Here is a 27,281-nt window from a genome sequence, read left to right on the forward strand (position 1 = left end):
TGAATGGTGCCTGGGAGAGGAAAACTGAAACTATGTCAATATCGGCCTAATCCCGTTCTCCCAATGTAAACTTTGAAGTTAAATTAAATTGATCTCACCTCAGGTTTCCATGGCGACAGCTCACCCTTCGACGGTGAGGGCGGGTTCCTAGCCCACGCCTACTTTCCGGGCCCTGGGATCGGAGGGGACACCCACTTCGACTCAGACGAACCCTGGACCCTGGGGAACCCCAACCACGATGGTGAGAGATGGAAAGAGGGAGAGGGAGAGAAAGGAGGAAAGAGAAAGAGGGAGTGGAGAGGGGGTGGGGAGGTTTAGAGAGAAAGATTAAAGGAATATAGTTGTGAGAGAATCATAACAGTCCAGTGATGTGCGGTGAGGTCGGTGGCTGGGTAGGCACTGGCTATTATCAAAGCCAGATTTACTCACAAATAAACCTTGATGAAGCCCAAATTCATCATATCACAGATAGCTCCAACAGCCAGTGACATAAGCTATTAACCGAAATGAACCAAAAATATCACCAAATGTAAATACCAATGTAGCTAAGATACACAAGCGATAGCCTCCGATGGCAGCATATTTCATATCATCCAACAAAATGACACACTGCTCAACTCAGCCGTAGGCCGATGTAGCGTCCACAGTTACAACTGATGTCACTAAAATACCAATGTATGGACACATTTCATCCGAATAATTTGCAACACACACACACACACACACACACACACACACACACACACACACACACACACACACACACACACACACACACACACACACACATACTGTATATAATAAATAAGGTGTTAACAAAATGTCCATATCAACAATCGAAATGACTGAAAGTGTCTCATCAAAACAGAATTCTAGCTTGATAAATCAAATGCATCAAAGGAATGTTGTCCGTTAATCAAAACCATAAACAGCTAGACAGCTTTAGGAAATGAAATGCATATTAAAGCCCCTAAAGTATAGACAATGGTGAAAATGAGGAAGTAAGCTTTTATTAAAGGTATCTGAGGCTGTGGCCAGGATTCAGCACTGCTGAATAGACAGCGCATTGGAGTCAACTAATGTGATAGCCTACAGGTTAATTCCTTTGTGCTGAATGGTAAGCAGCACTATTCTCATGTTCAGTCAACAGTAACCTAACTGGCAACAAAAAAAATGCATTTAGACCTACCTTGGCTTGTAAATGAAGTCCATTCGTCTGTCCGTCAGGGTGAACCTCTCCGTGGTAGTGTTGTGGAAGTATTATTTATTCCTTTTGAGTTTGAAAGTCAAAGTGAGTCCCTCCACTGTTTTGAAAATGATTTGACACTCTGGGCTGCATTTCACTGACTGTGAGATCACCAAGTTTAACAGTGAATAAATGGAACTTCGGGCACTTTTTCTCTTATCTTGGCCTGCAGCCCATTAAGCTGGGATGCCATCACTGAGGACCCATTGTATGTTTGAGCTACCAGCTTTTCAACACAGTTGTACTTCCCCAACACTCCCAATACATAATCCGCCAAGGCCGCAGCTCGTTTGTCATCACTCACTAGTGCTGAATGATTAACCAAAATGTTGGTTATTAAACAACTAATTGACCGACGCGCCATTTCTCTAGAGAGAAATCAAGTCAAGAACTATGTGGGACGCTGGGCTGAATGGAGTTGGAGTTTTCATTAAGCAAATATTCAACCTAGTTCAGCGCATAAACGTGGTAATTAACTACAATGACCATAATCCATTGTGCCTGTTTTTTCTGGCTCGGACAGAGATAGATACACTATTACACCTGCTACATTAGGTTAGATACACACAGATCACATAGACCACATGAAAGAGGAATGTACACAACAGTGACGAGAGGGATAGAGACAGTTTGTGAAAGTATGCCTTATCTACTTTGAAGAACTAGTAAAATGATTTAGTCAAACAGCTCTGCGGCATACTTAGGCAGGTTAGCCTAGATAAATAGGATGACTAAAGACAGTACAGTATAGGGAGGACAGAGATAACGTTAGATGGGCTGGCTGGCTGGCTGCTATTGCTACTGAAATATTATTTATGGATGTTTACCAGAAGATACCGACCCTACCTTTATACAGTTGTTTACACTGAGCTGCACTGGGGTCAGAACACAATCATGGTTACTTTACGACACTGTGGAGCCAGCGCGATATATGGGTCGGAAAATTTACCTCAATGTAGGGATGAGATATGCCACTGTACTCCAAATTTGACCTTTATCCACACTGATACATTGAGAACATTGAAACAATAATAACAACAAAGAGGCTAATTGGCTGAGAATGACATTCCAAAATGGCTGCTGTGGCTACTGCTAGAAAGCATAAGGACGAAAAGGGCACTTTTCCGAAATAATAATCGAGCTGAAACCGAAACGACCTCGAAAAGCACTAATCGCTAGGCACTATCCCTCACATCATTCAATTCCCAAAACGCTTCCTTGATTTCGCTTTTAGCCACATAATGAAAAATCACAGAGATCTGGGCTTTGTTTGTAACATCTGTGGTTTCATCTACTTCTACTGCAACAAATGGGGCTACATTAATCTCATCTTCAATGTCCTTTCGAATCATATCAAATCTGCTTCAATCAAATCATTCTGTATTCTGTTTGATAACCAAAAACACAGTGTAAGTTTTTTTTAGCAAAGGTATACAATAACTCCACATAGTTGCCACGATTACATAAGCTTGTACTCAAATCAAATCAAATTTTACGACAGGTGTAGACCTTACAGTGAAATGCTTACTTACAAGCCCTTATCCAACAATGCAGTTTTATGAAAAATATGTGTTAAGTATTATAAGAAATAAAAGTAACAAATAATTAAAGAGCAGCAATAAAATAACAATAGCGAGGCTATATACAGGGGGTACCGGTACAGAGTCAATGTGCGGGGGCACCGGTTAGTCGAGGTAATTGAGGTAATATGTACATACATGTATATAGAGTTAAAGTGACTATGCATAGATAATAAACAGAGAATAGCAGCAGTGTAAAAGAGGAGCCTTATGGCTTGGGGGTATAAGCTGTTGAGAAGCCTTTTGGACCTAGACTTGGCGCTACGGTAACGCTTGTCGTGCGGTAACAGAGAGAACAGTCTATGACTAGGGTGGCTGGAGTCTTTGACAATTTTTCGGGCCTTCCTCTGACACCGCCTGGTATAGAGGTCCTAGATGACAGGAAGCTTGGCCCCAGTGATGTACTTGGCCGTATGCACTACCCTCTGTAGTGCCTTGCGGTCGGAGGCCGAGTAGTTGCCATACCAGGCAGTGATGCAACCCGTCAGGATGCTCTCGATGGTGCAGCTGTAGAACGTTTTGAGGATCTGAGGACCCGTGCCAAATCTTTTCAGTCTCCCAAGGGGGAATAGGTTTTGTCATGCCCTCTTCACGACTGTCTTGGTGTGCTTGGACCATGATAGTTTGTTGGTGATGTGAACACCAAGGATCTTGAAGCTCTCCACTACAGCCCCATAGATGAGAATGGCGTGCTCGGTCCTCCTTTTCCTGTAGTCCATAATCATCTCCTTTGTCTTGATCACATTGAGGGAGAGGTTGTTGTCCTGGCACCACACGGCCAGGTCTCTGACCTCCTCCCTATAGGCTGTCTCATCGTTGTCGGTGATCAGGCACTGTTGTATCATCAGCAAACTTAATGATGGTGTTGGAGTCGTGCCTGGCCATGCAGTCATGAGTGAACAGGGAGTACAGGAGGGGACTGAGCACGCACCTCTGAGGGGCCCCTGTGTTGAGGATCAGCGTGGCGAATGTGTTGTTACCTACCCTTACCACCTGGGGACGGCCCGTCAGGAAGTCCAGGATCCAGTTGCAGAGGGAGGTTTTAGTCCCAGGTTCCTTAGCTTAGTGGTGAACTTTGAGGGCACTATGGTGTTGAACGCTGAGCTGTAGTCAATGAAAAGCATTCTCACATAGGTATTCCTTTTGTCCAGGTGGGAAAGGGCAGTGTGGAGTGCAATAGAGATTGCATCATCTGTGGATCTGTTGGGGCAGTATGCAAATTCGAGTGGGTCTAGGGTTTCTGGGATAATGGTGTTGATGTGGGCCATGACCAGCCTTTCAAAGCACTTCATGGCTACAGACGTGAGTGCTACGGGTCGGTAGTCATTTAGGCAGGTTGCCTTGGTGTTCTTGGGCACAGGCACTATGGTGGCCTGCTTACAGACTCAGACAGGGAGAGGTTGAAAATGTCAGTGAAGACACTTTCCAGTTGGTCAGCGCATGCTCGGAGTACACGTCCTGGTAATCCGTCTGGCCCTGCGGCCTTGTGAATGTTGATCTGTTTAAAGGTCTTACTCACATCAGCTACTGAGTACATGATCACAGTCGTCCGGAACAGCTGATGCTTTTATGCATGTTTCAGTGTTACTTGCCTCGAAGTGAGCATAGAAGTAATTTAGCTTGTCTGGTAGGCTCGTGTCACTGGGCAGCTCACGTCACTGGGCAGCTCGCGGCTGTGCTTCTCTTTGTAGTCTGTAATAGTTTGCAAGCTCTGCCACACCCGACGCGCGTCGGAGCTGGTGTTATACAATTCAATCTTAGTCCTGTATTGACCCTTTGCCTGTTTCATGGTTCGTCGGAGGGCATAGTGTGATTTCTTAAAAGCTTCCGGGGTTAGAGCCCCACTCTTTGAAAGTAGCAGCTCTACCCTTCAGCTCAGTGCGGATGTTGCCTGTAATTCATGGCTTCTGGTTGGGGTATGTGCGTACAGTCACTGTGGGGACGACGTCATCGATGCACTTATTGATGAAGCCAGTGACTGATGTGGTGTACTCCTCAATGCCACCGGAAGAATCCCGGAACATATTCCAGTCTGTGCTAGCAAAACAGTCCTGTAGCTTAGCATCTGCTTCATCTGACCCCTTTTTTATTGACCGAGTCACTGATGCTACCTGCTACTGGGGCGGCAGGTAGCCTAGTGGTTAGTGTTGGGCCAGTAACCGAAATGTTGTTGGATCAAATCCCTGAGCTGACAAGGTAAAAATCTGTTGTTCTGTCACAGAACAAGGCAGTTAACCTGCTGTTCCCTGGTAGGCTGTCATTGTAAATAAGAATTTGTTCTTAAATTTGTTCTTAACTGACTTGCCTAGTTAAATAAATGTCAAATATTTTTGTTGTTGTTGTTTTTGCTTGTCAGCCGGAATCAGGAGCATAGAATTAGGATCAGATTTGCCAAATGGAGGGCGAGGGAGAGGCTTTGTATGCGTGTCTGTGTGTGGAGTAAAGGTGGTCTATAGTTTTTTTTCCCTCTGGTTGCACATTTAACATGCTGGTAGAAATTAGGTAAAACAGATTTAAGTTTCCCTGCATTAACCCCGGCCAATAGGAGCGCCGCCTCTGGATGAGCGGCTTATGGCCGTATACAGCTCATTGAGTGCGGTCTTAGTGCCAGCATCGGTTTGTGGTGGTAAATAGACAGCTACGAAGAATATAGATGAAAAGTCTCTTGGTAAATAGTGTGGTCTACAGCTTATCATGAGATACTCTACCTCAGGCGAGCAAAACCTTGAGACTTCCTTAGATATTGTGCACCAGCTGTTGTTTACAAATATACATAGACAGGCTCCCCTTGTCTTTACCAGAGGCTACTGTTCTTTCCTACTGATACAGTGTATAACCTGCCAGCTGTATGTTATTCATGTCGGCGTTCAGCCACGACTCGGTGAAACATAAGATATTACAGTTTTGAATGTCCCATTGGTAGGATATACGTGCTTGTAGTTCGTCTATTTTATTATCCAATGATTGTATGTTGGCTAATAGGACCGATGTTAATGGCAAATTACCCACTCGTGGTCGGATTCTTACAAGGTACCCTGACCTTCATCCTCGATATCTCCGTCTCTTTCTCCTGGGAATGACGGGGATGAGGGCCTTGTCGGGTGTCTGGAGTAAATCCCTCTCGTCCGACTCATTAAAGAAAAATTGTCTTTCAATACAAGGTGAGTAATCGTTGTCCTGATTTCTTGAAGCTCTTTCCGGTCAGAAGAGATTGTGGTAGAAACATTATGTGCAAAATAAGTTACAAATAACGCGAAAAAACACACAATAGCACAATTGGTTAGGAGACTGTAAAATGGCAGCCATTCTCTCCGGCGCCATCATTACTGCAAAATGTTAACTCTTGTTTCCCTAGGTAGCATGTTGCTTTAATAAGGTCCTTCAAAATCTCACAGTTTTCCTTTACCTTAGCATTGTGGATGGTCACTAGCATTGTGGATGGTCACTTGTTGTTTTTGCCCATCATTTAACGCCAGATCGATCACGTGTTCTCAAAAGTTTTTAGGGTGATCTGGTGTTGGATGTGCGATGCCGACTTTTCGTGTTTGTTGAGGGCATTGGTCAGGTTGTTGAGGTTGCAGTAGCCGCCTTCCACCCAAACGTTGTCCCCGGTTGAGAAGAGCAGGCAGGAGAAAGAGTACAGGCGGCCTCTAGTAGCCACACAGCCACTCTTCTATTTCACACCACTTCTGTTTAAACGTTCGTATGATTTTCTGTCCCTTCCTCTGATGAAATTCAGTAAGTGCAGGTGTTGGTCTCCCTCTCTGAATTATATCAAGTTTTCCTTGGAAATCTAAGTCTTTTCATAGTCCCCAAATCCAGAAAAAAATTCAAGAAAGCGGACAGTATTATATAGAGCCATTATTGCATGGAACTCCCTTCGATTTCATATTGCTCAAATGAACAGCAAACCTGGTTGAAAATCTTTTATAATCAACACACGGCACAACTCCTCCCCTATTTGACCTCAATATTTTGTGTATACTGTATGTATTGATATATAGCTATGAGTGACATTTTTAAATGTATAGTATGTAGTTCTGTCCTTGAGCTGGTCTTGTCTATTAATGTTCTGTATTATGCCATGTTTAATGTTTGGTGTGGACGCCAGGAAGAGAAGCTGCTACTTTCGCAACAGCTAATGGGGATGCTAATCAAATACCTAATACATACAGTAACTTGGAAGTTTTCTGAGGTACAATAGTGTCCATTTCGTCATGTTGTTTTTGCTACCTAGCATCGTTCAGTTTAAGGGATGCACGCGCCAAATTATGCAGACATGCCCAAATGTGCAGGGCTTTTCCACACAACATGTTTAGGCAAACATGCAAAATATGAAATCCACTCAATGCAACGAATGTCAGCCAGGCAAAGCAGTGAGTCCTACCCTGACCCTGTCCGTTAGCAGTGACTGGAATCATGAACGGCCGTGTGCATCAATTTGAATGGATTTTAAAGGATGGGAAGGAAGGAATGCATACCGTGGTGTCTTTCCTGAGGTTTTGATGCAGTTTTTGCACATTTTGGGATTTTGACCTTAACTACCGACCCCCCCCCCCTCCCGGATCCGGGATCATCCTCATCAGAAACGCTGACTAGCATAGCCTAGCCTAGCGCCACAGGGATATCATATAATATAATTTCATGAAATCACAAGTCCAATACAGCAAATGAAAGATAAACATCTTGTGAATCCAGCCAACATGTCCGATTTTTAAAATGTTTTACAGCGAAAACACAACATATATTTATGTTAGCTCACCACAATAGCCCAACACACAACGCCATTTTTTCACCGCAAAGATAGCTTTCACAAAACCCACAAATAGAGATAAAATTAATCACTGACCTTTGAACAACTTCATTAGATGACAGTCTTATGACATCATGTTATACAATACATTTATGTTTTGTTCGATGTGCATATTTATAGCTATAAATCGTGGTTTTACATTGCAGCCATGGTCACAAATGGCACCAAAACAGCCAGAATAATTACAGAGAGCAACGTGAAATACAGAAATACTCATCATAAAACTTTTGTGAAAAATACATGTTGTACAGCAAATGAAAGATAAACATCTTGTGAATCCAGCCAACATGTCTGATTTTTAAAATATTTTACAGCGAAAACACAACATATATTTATGTTAGCTCACCACAATAGCCCAAAACACAACGCCATTTTTTCACCGTAAAGATAGCTTTCACAAAACCCACAAATAGAGATAAAATTAATCACTAACCTTTGAACAACTTCATCAGATGACAGTCTTATGACATCATGTTATACAATACATTTATGTTTTGTTCGAAAATGTGCATATTTATAGCTATAAATCGTGGTTCTACATTGCAGCCATGGTCACAAATGGCACCAAAATTTCCGGAGAAATTTTAGACAGCCATGTAATCTAACAGAAAAACTCATGATAAACTTTGCTGAAAAATACATGTTGCATATATAATTAAAGATACACTGGTTCTTAATGCAACCGCTGTGTTAGATTTAAAAAAAATAACTTTAGTACAAAGCACAGCATGCAATAATCTGAGACAGCGCTCAGCCATTCTCCGCCATGTTGGAGTCCAAAGAGTCCACAAAAATACGAAATAACATCATAAATATTCCCTTACCTTTGATGATCTTTCATCAGAATGCAGTGCCAGGAATCCTAGTTTCACAATAAATCGTTGTTTTGTTTTAGAATGTCCATTTCTTCTGTCGAATTAGCAACTTTGGCTAGCATGGTGTTGCTCACGTGTCCATGAAGATTTTACGCATGAACGAAAAATTCAAAAAGTCATAATAATAGTCGAATAAACTGGTCAAACTCAGTTGATAATCCATCTTTAGGATGTTTTTCAGAAATATATCCAATAACGTCCCAGACGGAGCATTTCTTCGTGTCTACCTAACGCATTGCAGAAAACGATATGACAAACCCAAGTGCGTAGCCAGGTACTACCAATATGGCTGACCTCTCACTCCAACGAGTCCCATCCGGTCCCAGAAAAGGCTAGAGACTTCATTCCACGTTCTACTGCCTGTTGACATCTAGTGGAAGGCGTATGAAGTGCATACAGATCCGTAAATAAAATACATTTGAATAGGCAATGCCTTTCACAGAGACCCATTTCAGAATTTTCACTTCCTGTTTGGAAGTTTGCCTGCCAAATGAGTTCTGTTTTACTCACAGATATAATTCAAACAGTTTTAGAAACTTCAGAGTGTTTTCTATCCAATAGTAATAATAATATGCATATCATATGATCTAGGACAGAGTACTAGGCCGTTTAAATTGGGCACGATTTTATCCAGAAGTGAAAATGGAGCCCCCTATTTCCAAGAGGTTAAAAACCACCAGAATCACAGAGAAAAGACATTTGATTAAAAAAAATAGATTTACCATTTTCTATATAATTGTATTTTTTATTAGGCTTTTCATAACATATTTTTTTATTACACTGCCTACCTTGACTGCACGTCACTGATACAGTCTGCATTTCAACAGGCTGCATTTTATTGCACCACACCCTGCTGTTATCAGATATAAACCCTCACATTTTTATTCTGTTATGGTCAGGGAGTGTATTGTACTGTAGCTGCAGGGCAGGGTGGAGTGGGGATCCAGCCTACAGCCCTAGAGAGCTGCAGCTTGAAGAGGGTAATCAGATCCCTCTCTCAGCCCTGTCAGCCTCCATCCATCCACCGTCAGACAGCACTTTACTTTAATTGCCCTGCTGCCAGCCTGCTCTGCTCTGGCTGCCGTTAGTACTGCCTGCGGAACAGCACATCTAGAGGGCTGTCAGGCAGCATTAACTGGCACAACACTGCCACTTAGATAGGCAGTCCCCTCCTAGGCCGCCTGCCTGTCAGTGTGAAAAGGGCAATAGCAGCCAGTGTTTTGTTTGTTTCTTGGTTCAGCTTTTGGTCCTGTAGCCCCCTATCCCTTCTTCTCAGTTGCTTCTTGTTATTATCTCTGATTCAGATTTCTCTCTACATGTTGTTTAAAATCATGGCTACCCATACAGAATAGACTCTGGTTCAATCCTTTGCCTCAGCTTGTGTGTGTAAATCAATGACTGTAAAACAGAGCTGTCAAATAAGGGTTTAGCTGCATGTTAAGAATTGGTTAATGGGTTTTCACAGTGGTGTATGTAATCGTGAATGTTGTATGTTGACGTGTGCTAATGGTGGCCTGGTCTGTCCCCTGGGTATTATTATGGGCTGTAGTTGATGGAGGAGGAGGAGGAGGCCATGTCTTGTGGTGGCTAGTTCTGTAGGAGAGATGGAGTGGGGTGGGGGTGAATGGGAGGAGGCAGAGTGTATGCCTGTAGGGTTGCCTACCTATTTTACCCCCAAAAAATGAGAGAGAGAGAGAACAGAACATTGTACAAATGGCAGCAACAAGGCTCACAGACAATCTTTGAGGTGGAAGCATATGAAGGTAGGGACCAGATTTAAGAAGTGATCTTGCGAAGGATCTTGAGAGACTTTCCCTGCGAGTGTGAAGTGATGGTAGGCCCAGATTTGTGCATGCATCTGAGTAGGAAGTGTAGTCTGTGCCAATGATGATACGAATTGCTGTACTCTGTACTCTGTCAATGGCATCGGCTTGTCCCTTGTTTAGCCCTGCATGCCACACTGGGCCAGCACATTCAACCACTGGACAGATGCAGGTGGTAAATATTGTTACCAGGTTAAGGAAGTCAAAGTGCTTCAGGTGTCGGAGGAGGAACAAACGTTGGCTGGCCTTTTCACAGATGTTCTCTACCTGTGTTGATTTTAGATTTCATTGGATGCAGATTCCTAGGATCTTGATAAGCTCAACCCTCTGGACTTTTGTGTTGTTTATAGACAGGGGTGGTGTTAGGGGTGGTGACTTGATGAAGTGCACATGGAGCACGTTGCACTTTTTGGGGTGCAGAACCATGTGGCTCCCCACTGACTACTTCTCCAGGTCAACCAGTTCCTCTGGTATCTAATACATTAAGGTCATCCAAAAACTGCAGTTTGCCTGGTTGCACTGTTGATATATTCAATAACAATCAGTGGGCCGAGCAGAGTTCATTGAGGTACAGTAGGCCACAAGATATACTGACACTATCCGACAGCACACCATGATACCTCACCACCTGGTGTCTATTCGAGAGGAAGTTGCCTGTCCACCTGGCGGGTGATGGGCTAAGCCCAAGCTCGGTATTACATCCTGGTGATGATGAGGTTGTGGCAGACATGGTTGAAGGCTTTGCTGTAGTTGGTGGTCACCAGGGAGCAGATGGAACCATTCTTATCATAGGACTTGAATAGTTCATTGGTTAGATCCACCAGACAGTGTGGTTGATTGGCTTTTTAGACATCCATATTGTTGGGTGTCAATTTGGGGTAGGATGTCACTGAGAGCCCCTTCAGTGATAAAGCTCTCAGCTACTTTGCTCACTAGAGAGGTTAGTGGCTATGTTTTCTGATATTTTCTGTAGACTTCCCAGGGTTGGACCTCTGGAGCAGGGTGTGCTGGTAAAAAGGAGGGCAGCAGTGCTGAGTTGGTTGGTTGGTAGGGACTGTGCTAATTTTGATAGTGCTTTGTTGATATCATTTGCTGTTTGTTTTCTGTCACCTGGTCTAAGACCCTCTATGTGGAAGGTTGCCTGACTTCTGAGAGGTTGGTTAAGCCATTGATGTTCTTATGCCACGGGGCGGGATCTTGCTTTTTGAGAGCTTGGATCTTATCTCTATATAATGTCTCTTTCTCAGCTAGTTGTGTAGATAGGAGGGTCTGTTGCTAATGTGTTGCCTGTGCTCCTGGCTCTTTGTGCTCCTGGCTGGAGTAGATATGGAGTAGATATCATGTTGTAAAGAGCAGCCATCGCCCTGGGACATCTTCACCCAGCTAGCACATAATGTTCTGAGAACCATATGTTTTTTAGAGCTTGGTGAGAGCATGGTTGTCCTATGGTTATTTTGCATACAACCTTCCCACAAGTTTCTGGGAATGGTACAGGATAGTTGCTCAAATTGTTCCAAGAAAGTTAAAGGCCCAGTGCAGGCGTTTTTATATCAATATCAAATCATTCCTGGGTAACAGAGTGTGGTGTCAGCGAAACAACCTCTCACTCAACGTCAACAAAACAAAGGAGATGATTGTGGACTTCAGGAAACAGCAGAGGGAGCACCCCCCTATCAATATCGACGGGACCGCGGTGGAGAAGGTGGAAAGTTTTAAGTTCCTCGGCGTACACATCACGGACAAACTGAAATGGTCCACTCACACAGATAGTGTGGTGAAGAAGGTGCAACAGCACCTCTTCAACCTCAGGAGGCTGAAGAAATTTGGCTTGTCCCCTAAAACCCTCAAACTTTTACAGATGCACAATTGAGAGCATCCTGTCGGGCTGCATCACCATATGGTACGACAACTGCACCGCCCACAACCGCAAGGCTCTCCAGAGGGTGGTGCAGTCTGCACAACGCATCACAAGGGGGTAAACTACCTGCCCTCCAGGACACCTACAGCACCCGATGTCACAGGAAGGCCACAAAGATCATCAAGGACAATAACCATCCGAGCCACTGCCTGTTCACCCCGATTCCATCCAGAAGGCGAGGTCAGTACAGCTGCATCAAAGAGACTGAATCAAAGAGACTGAAAAACAGCTTCTATCTCAAGGCACTCAGACTGTTAAATAGCCATCATTAACATAGAGAGGCTGCTGCCTACATACAGACTTGAAATCATTGGCCACTTTAATAAATGGATCACTCGTCACTTTAATAATGCCACTTTAATAATGTTTACATATATTGCATTATTCATCTCATATGTACACTACCGTTCAAAAGTTTGGGGTCACTTAGAATTTCCTTGTTTATGAAAGAAAAGCAAATTTTTGGGTCCATTAAAATAACATCAAATTGATCAGAAATACAGTGTAGACATTGTTAATGTTGTAAATGACTATTGTAGCTGGAAACGGCTGATTTTTTATGGAATATCTACATAGGCATACAGAGGCCCATTATCAGCAACCATCCCTCCTGTGTTCCAATGGCACGTTGTGTTAGCTAATCCAAGTTTATCATTTTGAAAGGCTAATTGATCATTAGAAAACCCTTTTGCAATTATGTTAGCACAGCTGAAAACTGTTGAACCTACCTACCAAAAATCATTGTGTCAAGAGATATAGTACTAAAACACTTGAGCGTCTCTCTTGATCCTAGGTCCTGGCAGAGTTGTGCAGACTCAGGACAACTGAGCTTTGGAGGAATACGCAGATTTAAAGAGGAGTCCGTAATTTGCTTTCTAATGATCATGATCTTTTCCTCAAAGAAGTTCATTAATTTATTACTGCTGAAGTGAAAGCCATCCTCACTTGGGGAATGCTGCTTTTTAGTTAGCTTTGCGACAGTATCAAAAAGAAACGTTTAGTTCTGTATTGTTTTTGGTGAGTTTAATTTATTAAAACATGTGGAACTCTACGCACGCTGCCTCTTGGTCCATTTCTAACAACGATCGTGACAGAGATCTTCAGTTTCTTGGCAATTTCTTGCATGGAATAGCCTTCAATTCTCAGAACAAGAATAGACTGACGCGTTTCAGAAGAAAGTCTTTGTTTCTGGCCATTTTGAGCCTGTAATCGAACCCCAAAATTGCTGATGCTACAGATACTCAACTAGTCTAAAGAAGGACTAGTTGGGCATCACCAGCTTCTTTAATCAGAACAACAGTTTTCAGCTGTGCTAACATAATTGCAAAAGGGTTTTCTAATGATCAATTAGCCTTTCAAAATTATAAACTTGGATTAGCTAACACAACGTGCCATTGGAACACAGGAGTGATGGTTGCTGATAATGGGCCTCTGTACGCCTATGTAGATATTCCATAGAAAATCTGCCGTTTCCAGCTACAATAGTCATTTAAAACATTAACAATGTCTACACTGTATTTCTGATCAATCTGATGTTATTTTAATGGACCCAAAAAATGCTTTTCTTTCAAAAACAAGGACATTTCTAAGTGACCCCAAACTTTTGAACGGTAGTGTACATTCCCACAACTTCTAAGGAACCAAATGTGCTAGCTGGGGTCTGTGTGTGTGCATGTGTGCATGTGTGTGTGCAGTCACACTGCGTGTGTGTTTGTGTGTGTGTGATTCTAATCCCTAGTCTGTCTCTCCCTTCCCAGGTAATGACCTGTTCCTGGTGGCAGTCCATGAGCTGGGCCACGCCCTGGGTCTGGAACACTCCAATGACCCCACAGCCATCATGGCTCCATTCTACCAGTACATGGACACAGAGAACTTCAAACTTCCTCACGACGACCTTCAGGGCATCCAGAAAATCTATGGTACTGTACCAACAGGTAACTGCCAAAATATAGGAAACACCAACATAAAGTATCTTAATAGGGAGTTGGGCCAACCACCACGAGCCAGAACAGCTTCAATGCACCTTGGCATAGATTCTACAAGTGTCTTAAACTCTACTGGAGGAATGCGACACGATTCTTCCACGAGAAATTCCATCATTCAGTGTTTTGTTGATGGTGGTGGAAAACTTAACGTTATGCCTATAACTACTGTTCCCTGAATGAGGGGAACAAGGTACACCATATTATGGGGAGTTACACTCTTGCGACTTCGGTTGAAGGATCTACAATCACGTCTTCCACAGGTGATAAGCATGCGGCTCGAATTCACTCCTTCAATTTAATACCACTCTTAACCGAGCCCAGGAATGGATGGTGCATTTCCCTCCTTCAGGGAACAGGAGTTATAGTCATAAAGTTACATTCCCTTTCAGTCAGTCAACTTTGGTACAACATACAATAGGGAAATATAATCACGCCCCAAGCCGACCCCAACGGATAGTAAATGAAACGGCCCATGGCAAACCACCCAGACCTGATCTCACCAGATGCGGCAGCCTGGGTATTGCGCACACAACGTGCTGGCTAGTAACTTTCCCCTATCCCAGCCGTAAGTACACGGTGTACTATACTAGGAGCAGTGACATCCAAGCAATAAAACCTCACAAAAGTGTGTGGTGATGCCCAACTCGCCGCAGCACAAATATCTCCTATAGTCAACCCTTTAAACAGCGCCCAAGGGGCCACCAGACTCCTGGTGGAGTGGACATGTACACCGCTAGGTAACCCTTGCCCCATGCTGCTATATGCCAGGGAGAAAGCCTCCACAATCCAATGGGAGAAATGCTGCATAGAGAGCGCCCTGCCGCGAGCTGGATTAGCAAAACAGACAAAAAGTTGGTCACATAACCAGATGTTCTGGGTCCGTTCAATGTACGTGCGTAAAGCTCGCACGGGGCACAGGGCATGTAACCTCTGTTTCTCTTCAGAAGCAAAAAGAGGACACAAAAAGGGAAATAGCTCAAAAGCTAAGTACCTGTAGGACATAGCCATGACTTTTGGAGCGAAGGCCGCATTTGGACGCAATGTCACCTTAGAGCATGTTGGAGGTCCCCAACATGTTTAGCTGAGGCCAAAGGGAGGTTTTGTAGGAGAGGATCCAGAGGCTCAGTGCCTCCAAAACCAGTGCCAATTTCCAATTCCCAATTCCTATAAATTCTGGGATTATGTCCTCCATTCTTTTGGCTATTATTGATGCATACCGTTTATAATCCATGTTAAGAATTGCGATCGCTTTTGGAATTACAGATATGATGACTTCTCTCCATGGTGGTAGATCTCCCTCTCGTAGATTCCAGTTAAAAGAGGCCTGAAGTAGAGGTGTTAGTTATTCTCTGAAGGCTTTGATCCAGTCATGCCATCAGTGCCTGGAGATCTTTTTGCTTTTAGATTAAATATTGCATTATTCATTTCTTCAGTAGTTATTTCTGAAGTAAGTTTATCATTTTGCTCTGTCCAAATTGAAGGGAGATCAAGTGAGCTCAAAAAACGCTCTGTTGTCTGTGCATCTGCCTTCTCTGGTTGCTTGCACAGATTTGTAAAGTATGATTCAAATGCATTCTCTATTTCATCCAATTTGCATGTAATCTGCTTTGTTTTGCGGTCTTTTATTTAGAAAATTGTATTCTGTGCTTATTGTTTTCTGAGTCCCCATGCTAGTCATTTTGTTGCCTTTGAGTCTGCTTCATTATATCGTTCTTTCAGGTACCTAAGCTTTTTCTCTACTTCTTCAATATAAATCTGGTCAATTTCCTGTTTTACCTTTTGAATCTCGCGTAATATAAAAGGGTCTTTGAAATGACTATGAGATCGTTCTAAGCTTCCTAATGTTTCCTGTAATTTCAGCAGTTTCTGTGCATTTATCTTTTTCTTGAGAGATGATGTGGCTATGATCTTCCCTCTATTAACCAGCTTAGTGTATCCCACAATGTAGCAGGGGATACTTCCCAGTTATCATTATTCTCCAGATAGACGTTCAATTCTGTCTTTATTGACTCCTTAAATGCTGGATCATTCAGCATGCGTGTATTAAGCCTCCATAGAGTATTTCTTGGTTTGCTATCAAGATGTAGAGTTAGGTCAACTCCATTATTGATCTAATAAGTCGTTCTGCCTGATCCTACAATCCTTAAGCCTGTGTCTATCTGCACTGTACATGAAAAAGTAGTCTAACCTGGAGTATTCAGTGTGGCGGGCTGAGTAAAAAGTGCATTCCCTATCTGACATATGGAAGTCGCGCCAAACATCAAACAGTCCTAAATCCTGTAAAATCCTATTGATCTTTTTTAGCAACCAAGCTCATTTTCCTATTTTGATTTGTACTGTCCAATTTTGAGATTAAAATCATGTTAAAATCCCCTCCACTGATAAGCGTGCCAGAGGTTTCTGTGGCAGTTAAATCAAACACATTCCTAAAGAACACCATGTCATTCTCCAGTGGAGGGTAAACATTAAATGATGTAACTTCCTTGTGATCCAGTTTATGTTTAACAAAGATAAATCTACCCTCCTTTTATTTCTGATAAAAACTCAAAATTAACTGAATTTGGGATCAAAATTGCAACGCCCCTTCTACCCATTTTATAAGAAGAGAAAATGGTATTCCTATATCCCATAATCTTGAGTTCTCGTGATCAGGATGGGATAAGTGAGTTTCCTGCCAGAATAATATGTCAACTCTCTCCCGTTTCATCTTTGCTATTACCTCACTTCTCTTGATGGCACTCCCCAATCTATTTACATTGAGATTTATGACCTTAAATTCACGATGATGCCTCGTTATAAACCAAAAAACCTGTGCACCATAACAGCCTGCTTAGCATCAACCTAAAAAGACAGAAAAAACAAGAACAATAAAAAAAGTAAATTAAAGTGGGGAAAGACTTTGCAATGCCAGAAGACTGAGGGGGATGAGCCTGACTGCTGGAGGGGCCACTCACTTAAATGTCAAAATGCGTGATGCAAACAAAACCTTTTTGTGACTTTCATTAATCTGATGACTGTTATTTATTTAATCCACTAACTATGTTTAATTGTTACCCGATTAAATTAATAATGTAACAATTAACTCATTAGGAATTTGGGGCACCACGGAAGAAGTTGTTTAATGAGTTACCATCTCCTGAATTAAACTCTAAATGATATATAAGTTATATATTGATAACAGTCACTTATTAATCATTACCTCATATCAGTCTCATTCTGAACAGTCGTAACCTTCTTGGATCTGCAAGAACCCCAGCCTTGCTGATTATTCAGTACTACACTATTTGTTTTAATCATTTATTTACTAACTAAATAATAACACAGAATACACATACACACTTGCATGAGACAAAAGTCCCTAGTGGCCTGACAAGATATGACGGCTTATTACAACATAACATTAGAGGGGGGAGAGAGAGAGAGAGAGACACGTATCGTACATTTGGAAACTACACTCCCAGTAACCATTTACTTTGCACACGAACCACTGCCCGTTGGGAGTAAGGGGGTAAGGGGGTTTTGTTGGCCTTTCCTGTGGGCCACTTGTACACACTCTGATTGTCCACCAGAGGTCACAATGTCCTTCTTCCATGAACTTTTCCTACTTTCCCTTTTAGTGTAAGTTACTATAATACTTGATTTTATGGGGAAAATACCCAACCGATGTGCAGTATGAAAAATCAGGCAGCCATTTCCTAAATTGCGTCACCGGAAGCCCAGAGAAGGAAAACGTTTAATCTAACTCAAATACAGGAAACAACAGTTTTAACACCCGTGAACAGTGTGGAACGCACTTGAAAAAATTGTGTTTATGTGCCAAGGTTTGCCTAAAGCCCAGCCCACTCTGGGTACAAGGACTCTGGCTATCAGTGGCATTCCAAACACTTAACAGACACACACTCTCCCCTCAGCCCTCAAATTAAGTGGACACTTCTGATGACGTATCATGAAGTCTGACGAGTATACACTTGCAGCACTTTAAATGGACCGCCCTTGCCCGAACATTCGTCACATTCAACCCGCGATGATTGTGTTTTCAGCCACCGGTAGCTTGTTGTTGCTTTACATTCGCTACCGTCAATTATGATTGCATATCTGCTTACATTAAATATATAATTATTAATATACACCTACTGTATGATAACTAGCAAATTAATTATCTAAATAACGTTAGCCTGCCTAGCTACTTCTGAAGAAGGAAAATGTTTTATTTCTGCAATTTCCAAAAGCTAACCAAACAAAAACATCATTAATTTTACGAGACGTGTTTGTGCCGTCATGTGCATTAGTAGCACCATTTCTAACTTATTTACATTAGTTTTTACTTACGTTGACTCCATATTGATGTTGAGGTTTTAAGTTTTGGTGGACTTGTCTTAGTGGATGTACAATCATCGCGAATTGAATTATGGGGCGTTTCAGGCCCGAAGTGAACATAAATGTACACTCTCAAACTCCATTAAAATCGAGGACGGAGGGGCTTTCGTTGCAAACTTCCCTTGCTTGGCTAATCATTTGGACCGATGACAAATATGGCTGCGGGGATTCTCCCAAGGGCATAAGGTAAGTGGATGAGTACGTGTCTTTTGTGAGTTTGAAACGCAGCCAGGGATGTACCCCAATTGTCCGTGCCACAATGAGCCTTTTGGCAGTAAAATGTGTTCCAGTAACCTGCTGGCACCCAGAGCTGGACTGGACGCATTAAAAATAGACCCAGGGAAAAAATATTAGGAATGAAAAGCGTTGAGCTGGAGACAGAGATAGCTCATTTGGGGGCTCATTCATATTAACCACAGAGACTGCATGTGGGTTAATAGTGTTGTCATGTCCAACCCTGCTGGTTCCCTCGACTCCGCTACCAACAACTAATTGCCTGTAGAGCCCATAACCTGTATCACTAGACACCTTAAAGAGACTAGTGAGCTTCAGGCAGGAATCAGCAATGGATCCCACCTATGGGGGAGGAACGCCCCCTTGCGGACAGTGACCCAACTTGTCACTCTCAAACTGGGGACACTGATATACCCCTTGAACCCTGTGAACAACGTGGAACATGGGCTAACAGAGGGAGCAGCATTAAACATGGCCAAGCTTCCAACATACGTTGTGCTTCCTTGAGACTGTATAGCCTGCATGAAGCCCGGCCCCTTTACGGGCACAGGGGTCTCTGGCAATGGCTGACGTAGTAACCGTTTTAGCTAAAGTAGGGGCACTGTTTTCACAGACCCATGCCAAAGCCCCTCGCTCCGGGCGTTACCCCAGCCAAGTGCCCGGGGGGCTGCTTCTTCATCAGAGGTGCACACAAACTCCATTTCTTTCACTCCCTCTAACTCCAGGAACTGAAAATAGGAAGAGGGTTGCCATAACGTCAGGGGAAAGCTAGTCAGTTTTACTCGCCGGAGGTTAAGTATGCTAGCCAATGTTAGCCGGGAGGCTTTTTAGCATAAGCTAGTGTCATGTCTCTATTATCCTTAATGTGATGACAGGCTATTTTCAAATCGATTACCTAACCTTTAATTATTTGATTAAATTAATCAGGCAATAACTAACTCATTAAGAAGAGGATGGCACCACGGAAGCATTAGTTTATATGGAGCGGCTATCTCCCGAATCCACTCTTAAAGATCTGAAGATCTTTTATATCAATAGCAGTCCATCATTAATTATTCTTTACCTTCTATCAGTCTCATCGGAACGTCTTAAAGAATTCTGCACGAACCCTAGCATAAATTATGAATCAGCGTTATACAAATTGGCTTAATTATTTATTTACTAACTAATCAAATCACATAAATACATAACAAACGAACAGTAGATATTATACATTGGGTTGCTACATGATACAAAGGAAAGACTCCCTAGCTGGCAAAGCCGATATGATGGCTTGGTAGACAAAAGAAAGGGGGTGTGGACCGATAAAGAGCGGGAAACTCATAGAGGATTACTACACTCATAGAAATTGCTAATACTTTACATGAATGACCACTCATTCAAAAAGAAATTGCAATTCATATTTACGCCCGTATGTCGTTGTCTTCTCTGTTGGAATCTGGTCCGTCTGCTGGAGAGTTCATCAGAGTCTCTCTGGTTGCGTTTCCCCGAAGATCAAAAGTATTTCGATGTTGTTAGGGTGGATACTTCAGAATACCATTCGGAGATGTGGCCATAGAATAGATGTTTCGGCAGCTGTCTGTATTCTCGGCCTAGGTTTACGTAATTTCTAGCTGCAGACTTGTAATTCGTGTCGTCTAGAATTTCTCACTTATTCTGTAGAGATTGATAGTCTCAGCGTTTAACTATTTCCAGCCGTGTAGCCTATGCTCCACGTGGTAGAGTTGTAGTTTAATCCACTTCACACACCAGCGTCACACGGTGTGTTTTGGTCTTAGAAATTCAACCATTTGCAACCTTAGCTTACACCGGGGTTTACGTGGTCTGGTGTGAATTTCATCAGGAGTGGGTTTTATACGTTTCAGACAGCTGGGAAATGTACACTTTAAGAGATACCGTTCAGTAGAAAAGGGCCATGACGCCTAATGTGATGTCTGGGCTCACGGGAGTGTGGCCACTGACTAGTTAATCTTTATATGAAAATCATTTAGAAGGTTAATATCACATTACATCTTTTCACAAATAGTTTCATGTTTAATCACATCCTCTTCACAATATTTAGATGTAAACCTGACAGCTGGGAAATGTACACTTTAAGAGATAACGTTATGTGTGTTTCCTGTCCTTCATGATCACCAAATGAAACACACTCATCATAACTGTCCCTTTAGTGTCCATGGACCATTCCCACATTCTCAAAAGTAGAAATCGTTTAATTCTCCCATTTTGGGGATTTAGGAGTTTGGCCAAGTGAAGTCCTTTGTTCTCTTTCTGTGCTCTCTCCCTCTCTTTCTGCATGACCAGGGGGAGAGAGCCTCTACCAAGAATTTATGACCTGAGATAACAAAACCTGGGTTTAGGAGAGAGAGTGAGGGGGGGGGGGCACGATCCACACCCAGAAAGGGCCACCTCATTACACTAGGCTAGCCTCTTTGACTGCAGCGCGGTCCGTTTAGAATAACCAAGCGACTTAATGATACATATACTAAACAAGAGAGCTACTCCAGAAACTCCACCATGGGGAGGCAGGAATAGCTAGTAATAGCTAGCTTGCCTTAGTGAGTTACCCAACCTGGCTAGCACGCTATGCACCACTTGTTTAACTAGCCTGGTCTCGAAAGTCCACATAGGAACGGATCACTGAGGTGGGACCGGACCCTTCATCAACAAGTCTGGGAAGAGAGGCAAGCAGTGCTTGATGGCTGCCTCGGAGGTACCCACCGAACCAGGATGCCCCTTCTCTTCGAGTAGCCTCCCGTAACCGATGACAGAGTGCACAGGAGCCGAGTTGGGCACAGGCAGCCACCACATACCCCACGCCCAGGCAGACCACCCAATCCATCTACGCTTCCAGCATTCAGGAAAGAAAAGTCACCATCAGTAATTCCAAGCTTCCTCAACAATGCTATACGTCTTCCCAGGGAGTCTGTACACAGTGCGTGGCAATGCGTACCCGAACTGGTTTGATTGAGTGCCGCCTGAGCATGCTCCAAACCGAGACAAACTATACATAGATTGTGAGTATCTTTCAGAGAAATGCTATAACCTCATGACTGGGGGCATGATCTCGACCCCAAACCCGGCTTAGGCATCGTTGTCTCAGTCGTTTTGTTGGCCATCTTACTCATTGCACCAGCAAATTGAAGAATAACTAATAACTAATAACTTTGTTTGTGATTAGAAAACGTATGATAACTAGTACAGCGTACAGGAGGTGAGCACACTCTATCACTATGGGACAGTTTAGTTAGCGCAACGTAAGACAGTCTCCTTTTCCAATTGTTTGTGTTCGTAGCGTGAATCGTTCCTGTTTAACATTTGAGTAATTTAGCAGACACTCTTATCCAGAGCGACTTACAGTAGTGAGAGCATACATTTTCATACTGGTCTCCCGTGGGAACCAAACCATGCTCTACCAACTGAGCCACATGGGACCACATGAGGTGAAGAGTGGAATAATTGAAAGAATCCGAGCCTCACACTGGGCTTCTAGCGAGTCCTGGATTTAATTTGCCTTGTCAGGTGTGATTGTAGATCCTTCAACTAGAGTGCGACTACCCATAGTAGGTTGTACTGAAGTTGACTGACTGAAAGGGAACGCTCCAGAATCTCCTACAAGTGTTCAATTGGGTTGTGATCTTATGACTGACACACACACACACACACACACACACACACACACACACACACACACACACACACACACACACACACACACACACACACACACACACACACACACACACACACACACACACACACACACACACAGCAACACACACACACACACACACACACACACACACACACACACACACACACACACCCTTTAAACCCCATATGCTTCTTTGAGACCTCTCTTTCAAAGTCACAGATCTTTTCTTCTTGCCATGGTAGCCAAAATAATGGTCAACTGGGCATTTTTATACATGACCCTAAGCATGATGGGATGTTAATTGCTTAATTAACTCAGGAACCACTCCTGTGTGGAAGGACCTGCTTTCAATATACTTTGTATCCTTCATTTACTCAAGTGTTTCCTTTATTTGGGCATTTACCTGTATCTATGGTACTGCATTTCATTTCCCACATAATATTATAATATAGTAATGCCCTCAATCTGTTTAGTACACTAAATCTACGCAAAGTAGTATTATAATAGTATTGTGTGTAATTTAAAAAAACATTTGTTTTATTGTTTTCATTGAAGGAATACATGTTCAATGATAATGTTCAATGACAATATGTATATTTTTTTATGCCCTTAGCTAGTTAGCTGGCTTGGCTAATGTGTCCCATTAATCTCCAGGTCCACCAGACAGGGCTCTCCAGCCCACCAGGACCCCACCCACGGCCCCTCCCCCACGCTTCCACTCCCCCTCGGAACCTCGTAAGCACGACCGCCAGGTCCGGCCCCACCGCCCTCCTCAGGGCGCCAAACCCTCCAACCCCTACGCCACGCCCAACATCTGCGACGGAGGCTTCAACACCCTGGCCATCCTCAGACAGGAGCTGTTCGTATTCAAGGTAGGTCGGCATGTACAGATACTGTATAATGTACACTTGTCTACCCTATAAAATCTACAAAGTGTTAAAAGGTAATAGATTTTTCCTTCCGGTTCCGGTGGCATGCATTGAAACGTGTGGCTTTTCGCGGCTGGCTTTCTTTTGCAAATTACTATAAATTTATGGACTTATTTCCTAAAACTTGTAAATAATAAACATCATATTAAGGTGTGGAACATTCATTGTGTGACAAGGAATAACTAGTAGGTCTATTACGCTCCAGCAGCTAGAATTTGTCTGTCCACAATTCGAATGTGGGAATATGGCGTCTCTCAATATCAGATTGTTCGTGAGGGGGGGAACAACAAATGAGTGGTTTTTCCTGTGGCTCCTGCTTTTTGTTTTACATTTATTAACACTAAATATAATAATTACATCTGTAATACTACTTTTTTTGTGGGGGGGGGGGGGGGGGGAGTACAATGGCAACGCTAGCTATTCTCTCTTGGAATGTGAAAGGCCTAAACTCACCAATCAAACGTTCCAGCTGTCTTGATATTCTAGCAAGAAACCATATTGATATAGCAATGTTCCAAGGAAAACACCTGCTCCAAAAGGACACACATAGAATAGAGAACTATTTGTACAAACTGGCTGCTTTTTCATCAGCCCCAAACAAATCTAAAGGTGCACACAAGCGAAAAATTCTAATATTTAAATATCCTTAAATCATACTCCATTAACATATTTTAAGTATATGTATTTAAGTATATTTAAAACAATTTTAAATACATTTAATACCTTTAATGTCAATTTATTTGTATTTTATAACCATTTAAGTGTCACGTTCCTGACCTGTTTTTTGTTTTGTATGTGTTTGACGGTCAGGGCGTGAGTTTGGGTGGGTAGTCTTTGTTATGTGTTTCTGTGTTGGTTTAAGGGTGACCTGATATGGCTCTCAATTAGAGGCAGGTGGTTTTCATTTCCTCTGATTGAGAGCGATATTAAGGTAGGTGTTTTCACTTTGATTGTTGTGGGTGGTTGTCTCCTGTGTCAGTGTCTGTATGTTACGCCACACGGGACTGTTTTCGGTTTTGTTTGTTCATTCGTTTTATGTAGTCAGTTTTCCTGTTATTGCGTTCTTCGTGTTACATGTAAGTTCGTCGCACCAGGTCTGTCTACTTCGTTTGTTGTTTTGTAGTTTGTTTAAGAGTATTTCGTTTCGTCTTTTGTCTTGTTAAATAAATATTATGTCATCATACCTAGCTGCGTATTGGTCCTCCGATCCTTCTCTCCTCTCCTCGTCTGAGGAGGAGGAAGATCTAGAAAACCGTTACAGAACCACCCACCAAACCCGGATCAAGCAGCGGGTTAACGGACAGCGCACGAAGCAGGATTTCTGGTCTTGGGAGGAAATCATGGAAGGAAAGGGACCATGGGCTAAAGTTGAAGTGAATCGCCGCCCATGGGAACAGCTGGAGGCAGCTCGGAGAGCGGAGGAAACCGGAGAGAGGAACCGGCGTTATGAGGGGACTTGTCTAGCACGGAAGCCCGAAAAGCCCGTGAGTACTACCCAAAAATTTCTTGGGGGGGACTAAGAGGTAGTGGGCCGAGGGCAGGTAGGAGACCTGCGCCCACTTCCCAGGCTAACCGTGGAGAGCGGGAGTACGGGCAGACGCCGTGTTACGCAGTAGAGCGCACGGTGTCTCCTGTACGTGTGCATAGCCCGGTGCGGGTTATTCCACCTCCCCGCACTGGTAGGGCTAGATTGGGCATTGAGCCAGGTGTCATGAGGCCGGCTCAACGCGTCTGGTCTCCAGTGCGTCTCCTCGGGCCGGCTTACATGGCACCAGCCTTACGCATGGTGTCCCCGGTTCGCCTACATAGCCCGGTGCGGGTTATTCCACCTCCCCGCACTGGGCGGGCGACGGGGAGCATTCAACCAGGTAAGGTTGGGCAGGCTCAATGCTCAAGGGAGCCAGTACGCCTGCACGGTCCGGTATTTCCGGCGCTACCTCCCCGCCCCAGCCCAGTACCACCAGTGCCTACACCACGCACCAGGCTTCCAGTGCGTTTTCAGAGCCCTGTTCCTCCTCCACGCACTCTTCCTATGGTGCGTGTCTCCAGCCCAGTGCCTCCAGTTCCGGCACCACGCACTAAGCCACCTGTGCGTCTCCAGAGCCCTGTACACACTGTTCCTTCTCCCCGTACTCGTCCTGATGTGCGTGCCCTCAGCCCGGTGCCACCAGTGCCGGTACCACGCACCAGGCCTATAGTGCGCTTCGAGAGGTCAGTGTGCCCTGTTCCTGCTCCCCGCACTAGGCTTGAAGTGCGTGTCTCCAGTCCGGTGCCTCCAGTTCCGGCACCACGCACCAGGCCTACAGTGCGTCTCAGCCGGCCAGAGTCTTCCGTCTGCCAAGCGCCGCATGAACTGCCCGTCTGTATTGAGCCTTCAAAGCCGCCCGTCTGCCATGAGCCTGCAAAGCCGCCCGTCTGCCATGAGCCTACAGAGCCTTCCGCCAGACAGGAGCCGCTAGAGCCTTCCACCAGACAGGAGCCGCTAGAGCCTTCCGCCAGACAGGAGCAGCCAAAGCCTTCCGCCAGACAGGATCAGCCAGAGCCATCCGTCTCCCCAGCGCCATCTGAGCCATCCGTCTCCCCAGCGCCATCTGAGCCATCCGTCTCCCCAGCGCCATCTGAGCCATCCGTCTCCCCAGCGCCGTCTGAGCCATCCGTCTGCCCAGTGCCGTCTGAGCCATCCGTCTGTCCCGAGCCATTAGAGCCGCCCGTCTGTCCCGAGCCGTCAGAGCCGATAGTCAGTCAGGAGCCGCTAGAGCCATTCGTCAGACAGGATCTGCCAGAGCCGCCAACCAGACAGGATCTGCCAGAGCCGATAACCAGACAGGATCTGCCAGAGCCGCTAACCAGACAGGATCTGCCAGAGCCGCTAACCAGACAGGATCGGCCAGAGCCGCCAACCAGACAGGATCTGCCAGAGCCGCCAACCAGACAGGATCTGCCAGAGCCGCCAACCAGACAGGATCTGCCAGAGCCGCCAGCGAGCCATGAGCGTCCAGAGCCGCCAGCCAGCCATGAGCGTCCAGATCCGCCAGCCAGCCATGAGCGTCCAGATCCGTCGGCCAGCCATGAGCAGCCAGATCCGTCGGCCAGCCATGAGCAGCCAGATCCGTCAGCCAGCCATGAGCAGCCAGATCCGTCAGCCAGCCATGAGCAGCTAGATCCGTCAGCCAGCCATGAGCAGACAGATCCGTCAGCCAGCCATGAGCTGTCCAGCCAGGATCTGCCAGAGCCGTCCAGCCAGGATCCGCCAGAGCCGTCCAGCCAGGATCCGCCAGAGCCGTCCAGCCAGGATCCGCCAGAGCCAGCCATCCAGAACTGCCCCTCAGTCCAGAGCTGTCTCTCTGTCCGGAGCTGCCCTTCAGTCCGGAGTTGCCCCTCTATCCTGACCTACCTCTCTATCCTGACCTACCTCTCTATCCTGACCTACCTCTCTGTCTTGAGCTACCTTATCCCGGTGCTACCCCTTATATCGACGGTACCCTTTAAAGTAAGTGGGTGGAATAGGAGGGTGGTCATTCAGAGGGGAAGACGGAAGTTGGGTTTGACTATGGTGGGGTGGGGACCTCGCCCAGAGCCTGAGCCACCACCGTGGTCAGACGCCCACCCAGACCCTCCCCTAGACTTTTGGTGGTGCGCCCGGAGTTCGCACCTTGAGGGGGGGGTTCTGTCACATTCCTGACCTGTTTTCTGTTTTGTATGTGTTTGACGGTCAGGGCGTGAGTTTGGGTGGGTAGTCTTTGTTATGTGTTTCTGTGTTGGTTTAAGGGTGACCTGATATGGCTCTCAATTAGAGGCAGGTGGTTTTCATTTCCTCTGATTGAGAGCCATATTAAGGTAGGTGTT

At 44.5% G+C, this 27,281-nt stretch overlaps 1 protein-coding gene across 4 annotated transcripts in view; it reads left to right on the forward strand.

The window, feature by feature from the left end:
* LOC139560614 (matrix metalloproteinase-16-like) overlaps positions 1-27,281 on the forward strand; it is a 44,769-nt gene that overhangs the window by 7,113 nt on the left and 10,375 nt on the right. For 2 of the 4 annotated variants that reach the window (XM_071377545.1, XM_071377543.1), the window contains 3 exons: positions 99-241; positions 14,013-14,189; positions 23,161-23,378. In XM_071377545.1, coding sequence (XP_071233646.1) covers positions 99-241; positions 14,013-14,189; positions 23,161-23,378 — 538 coding nt within the window. The remainder of the gene's footprint in view (positions 1-98; positions 242-14,012; positions 14,190-23,160; positions 23,379-27,281) is intronic. The other 2 variants (XM_071377546.1, XM_071377544.1) reach the window with 1 other exon arrangement.

This window comes from Salvelinus alpinus, chromosome 30 (assembly GCF_045679555.1).
Source record: "Salvelinus alpinus chromosome 30, SLU_Salpinus.1, whole genome shotgun sequence".
Taxonomy (NCBI): Eukaryota; Metazoa; Chordata; class Actinopteri; order Salmoniformes; family Salmonidae; genus Salvelinus; species Salvelinus alpinus.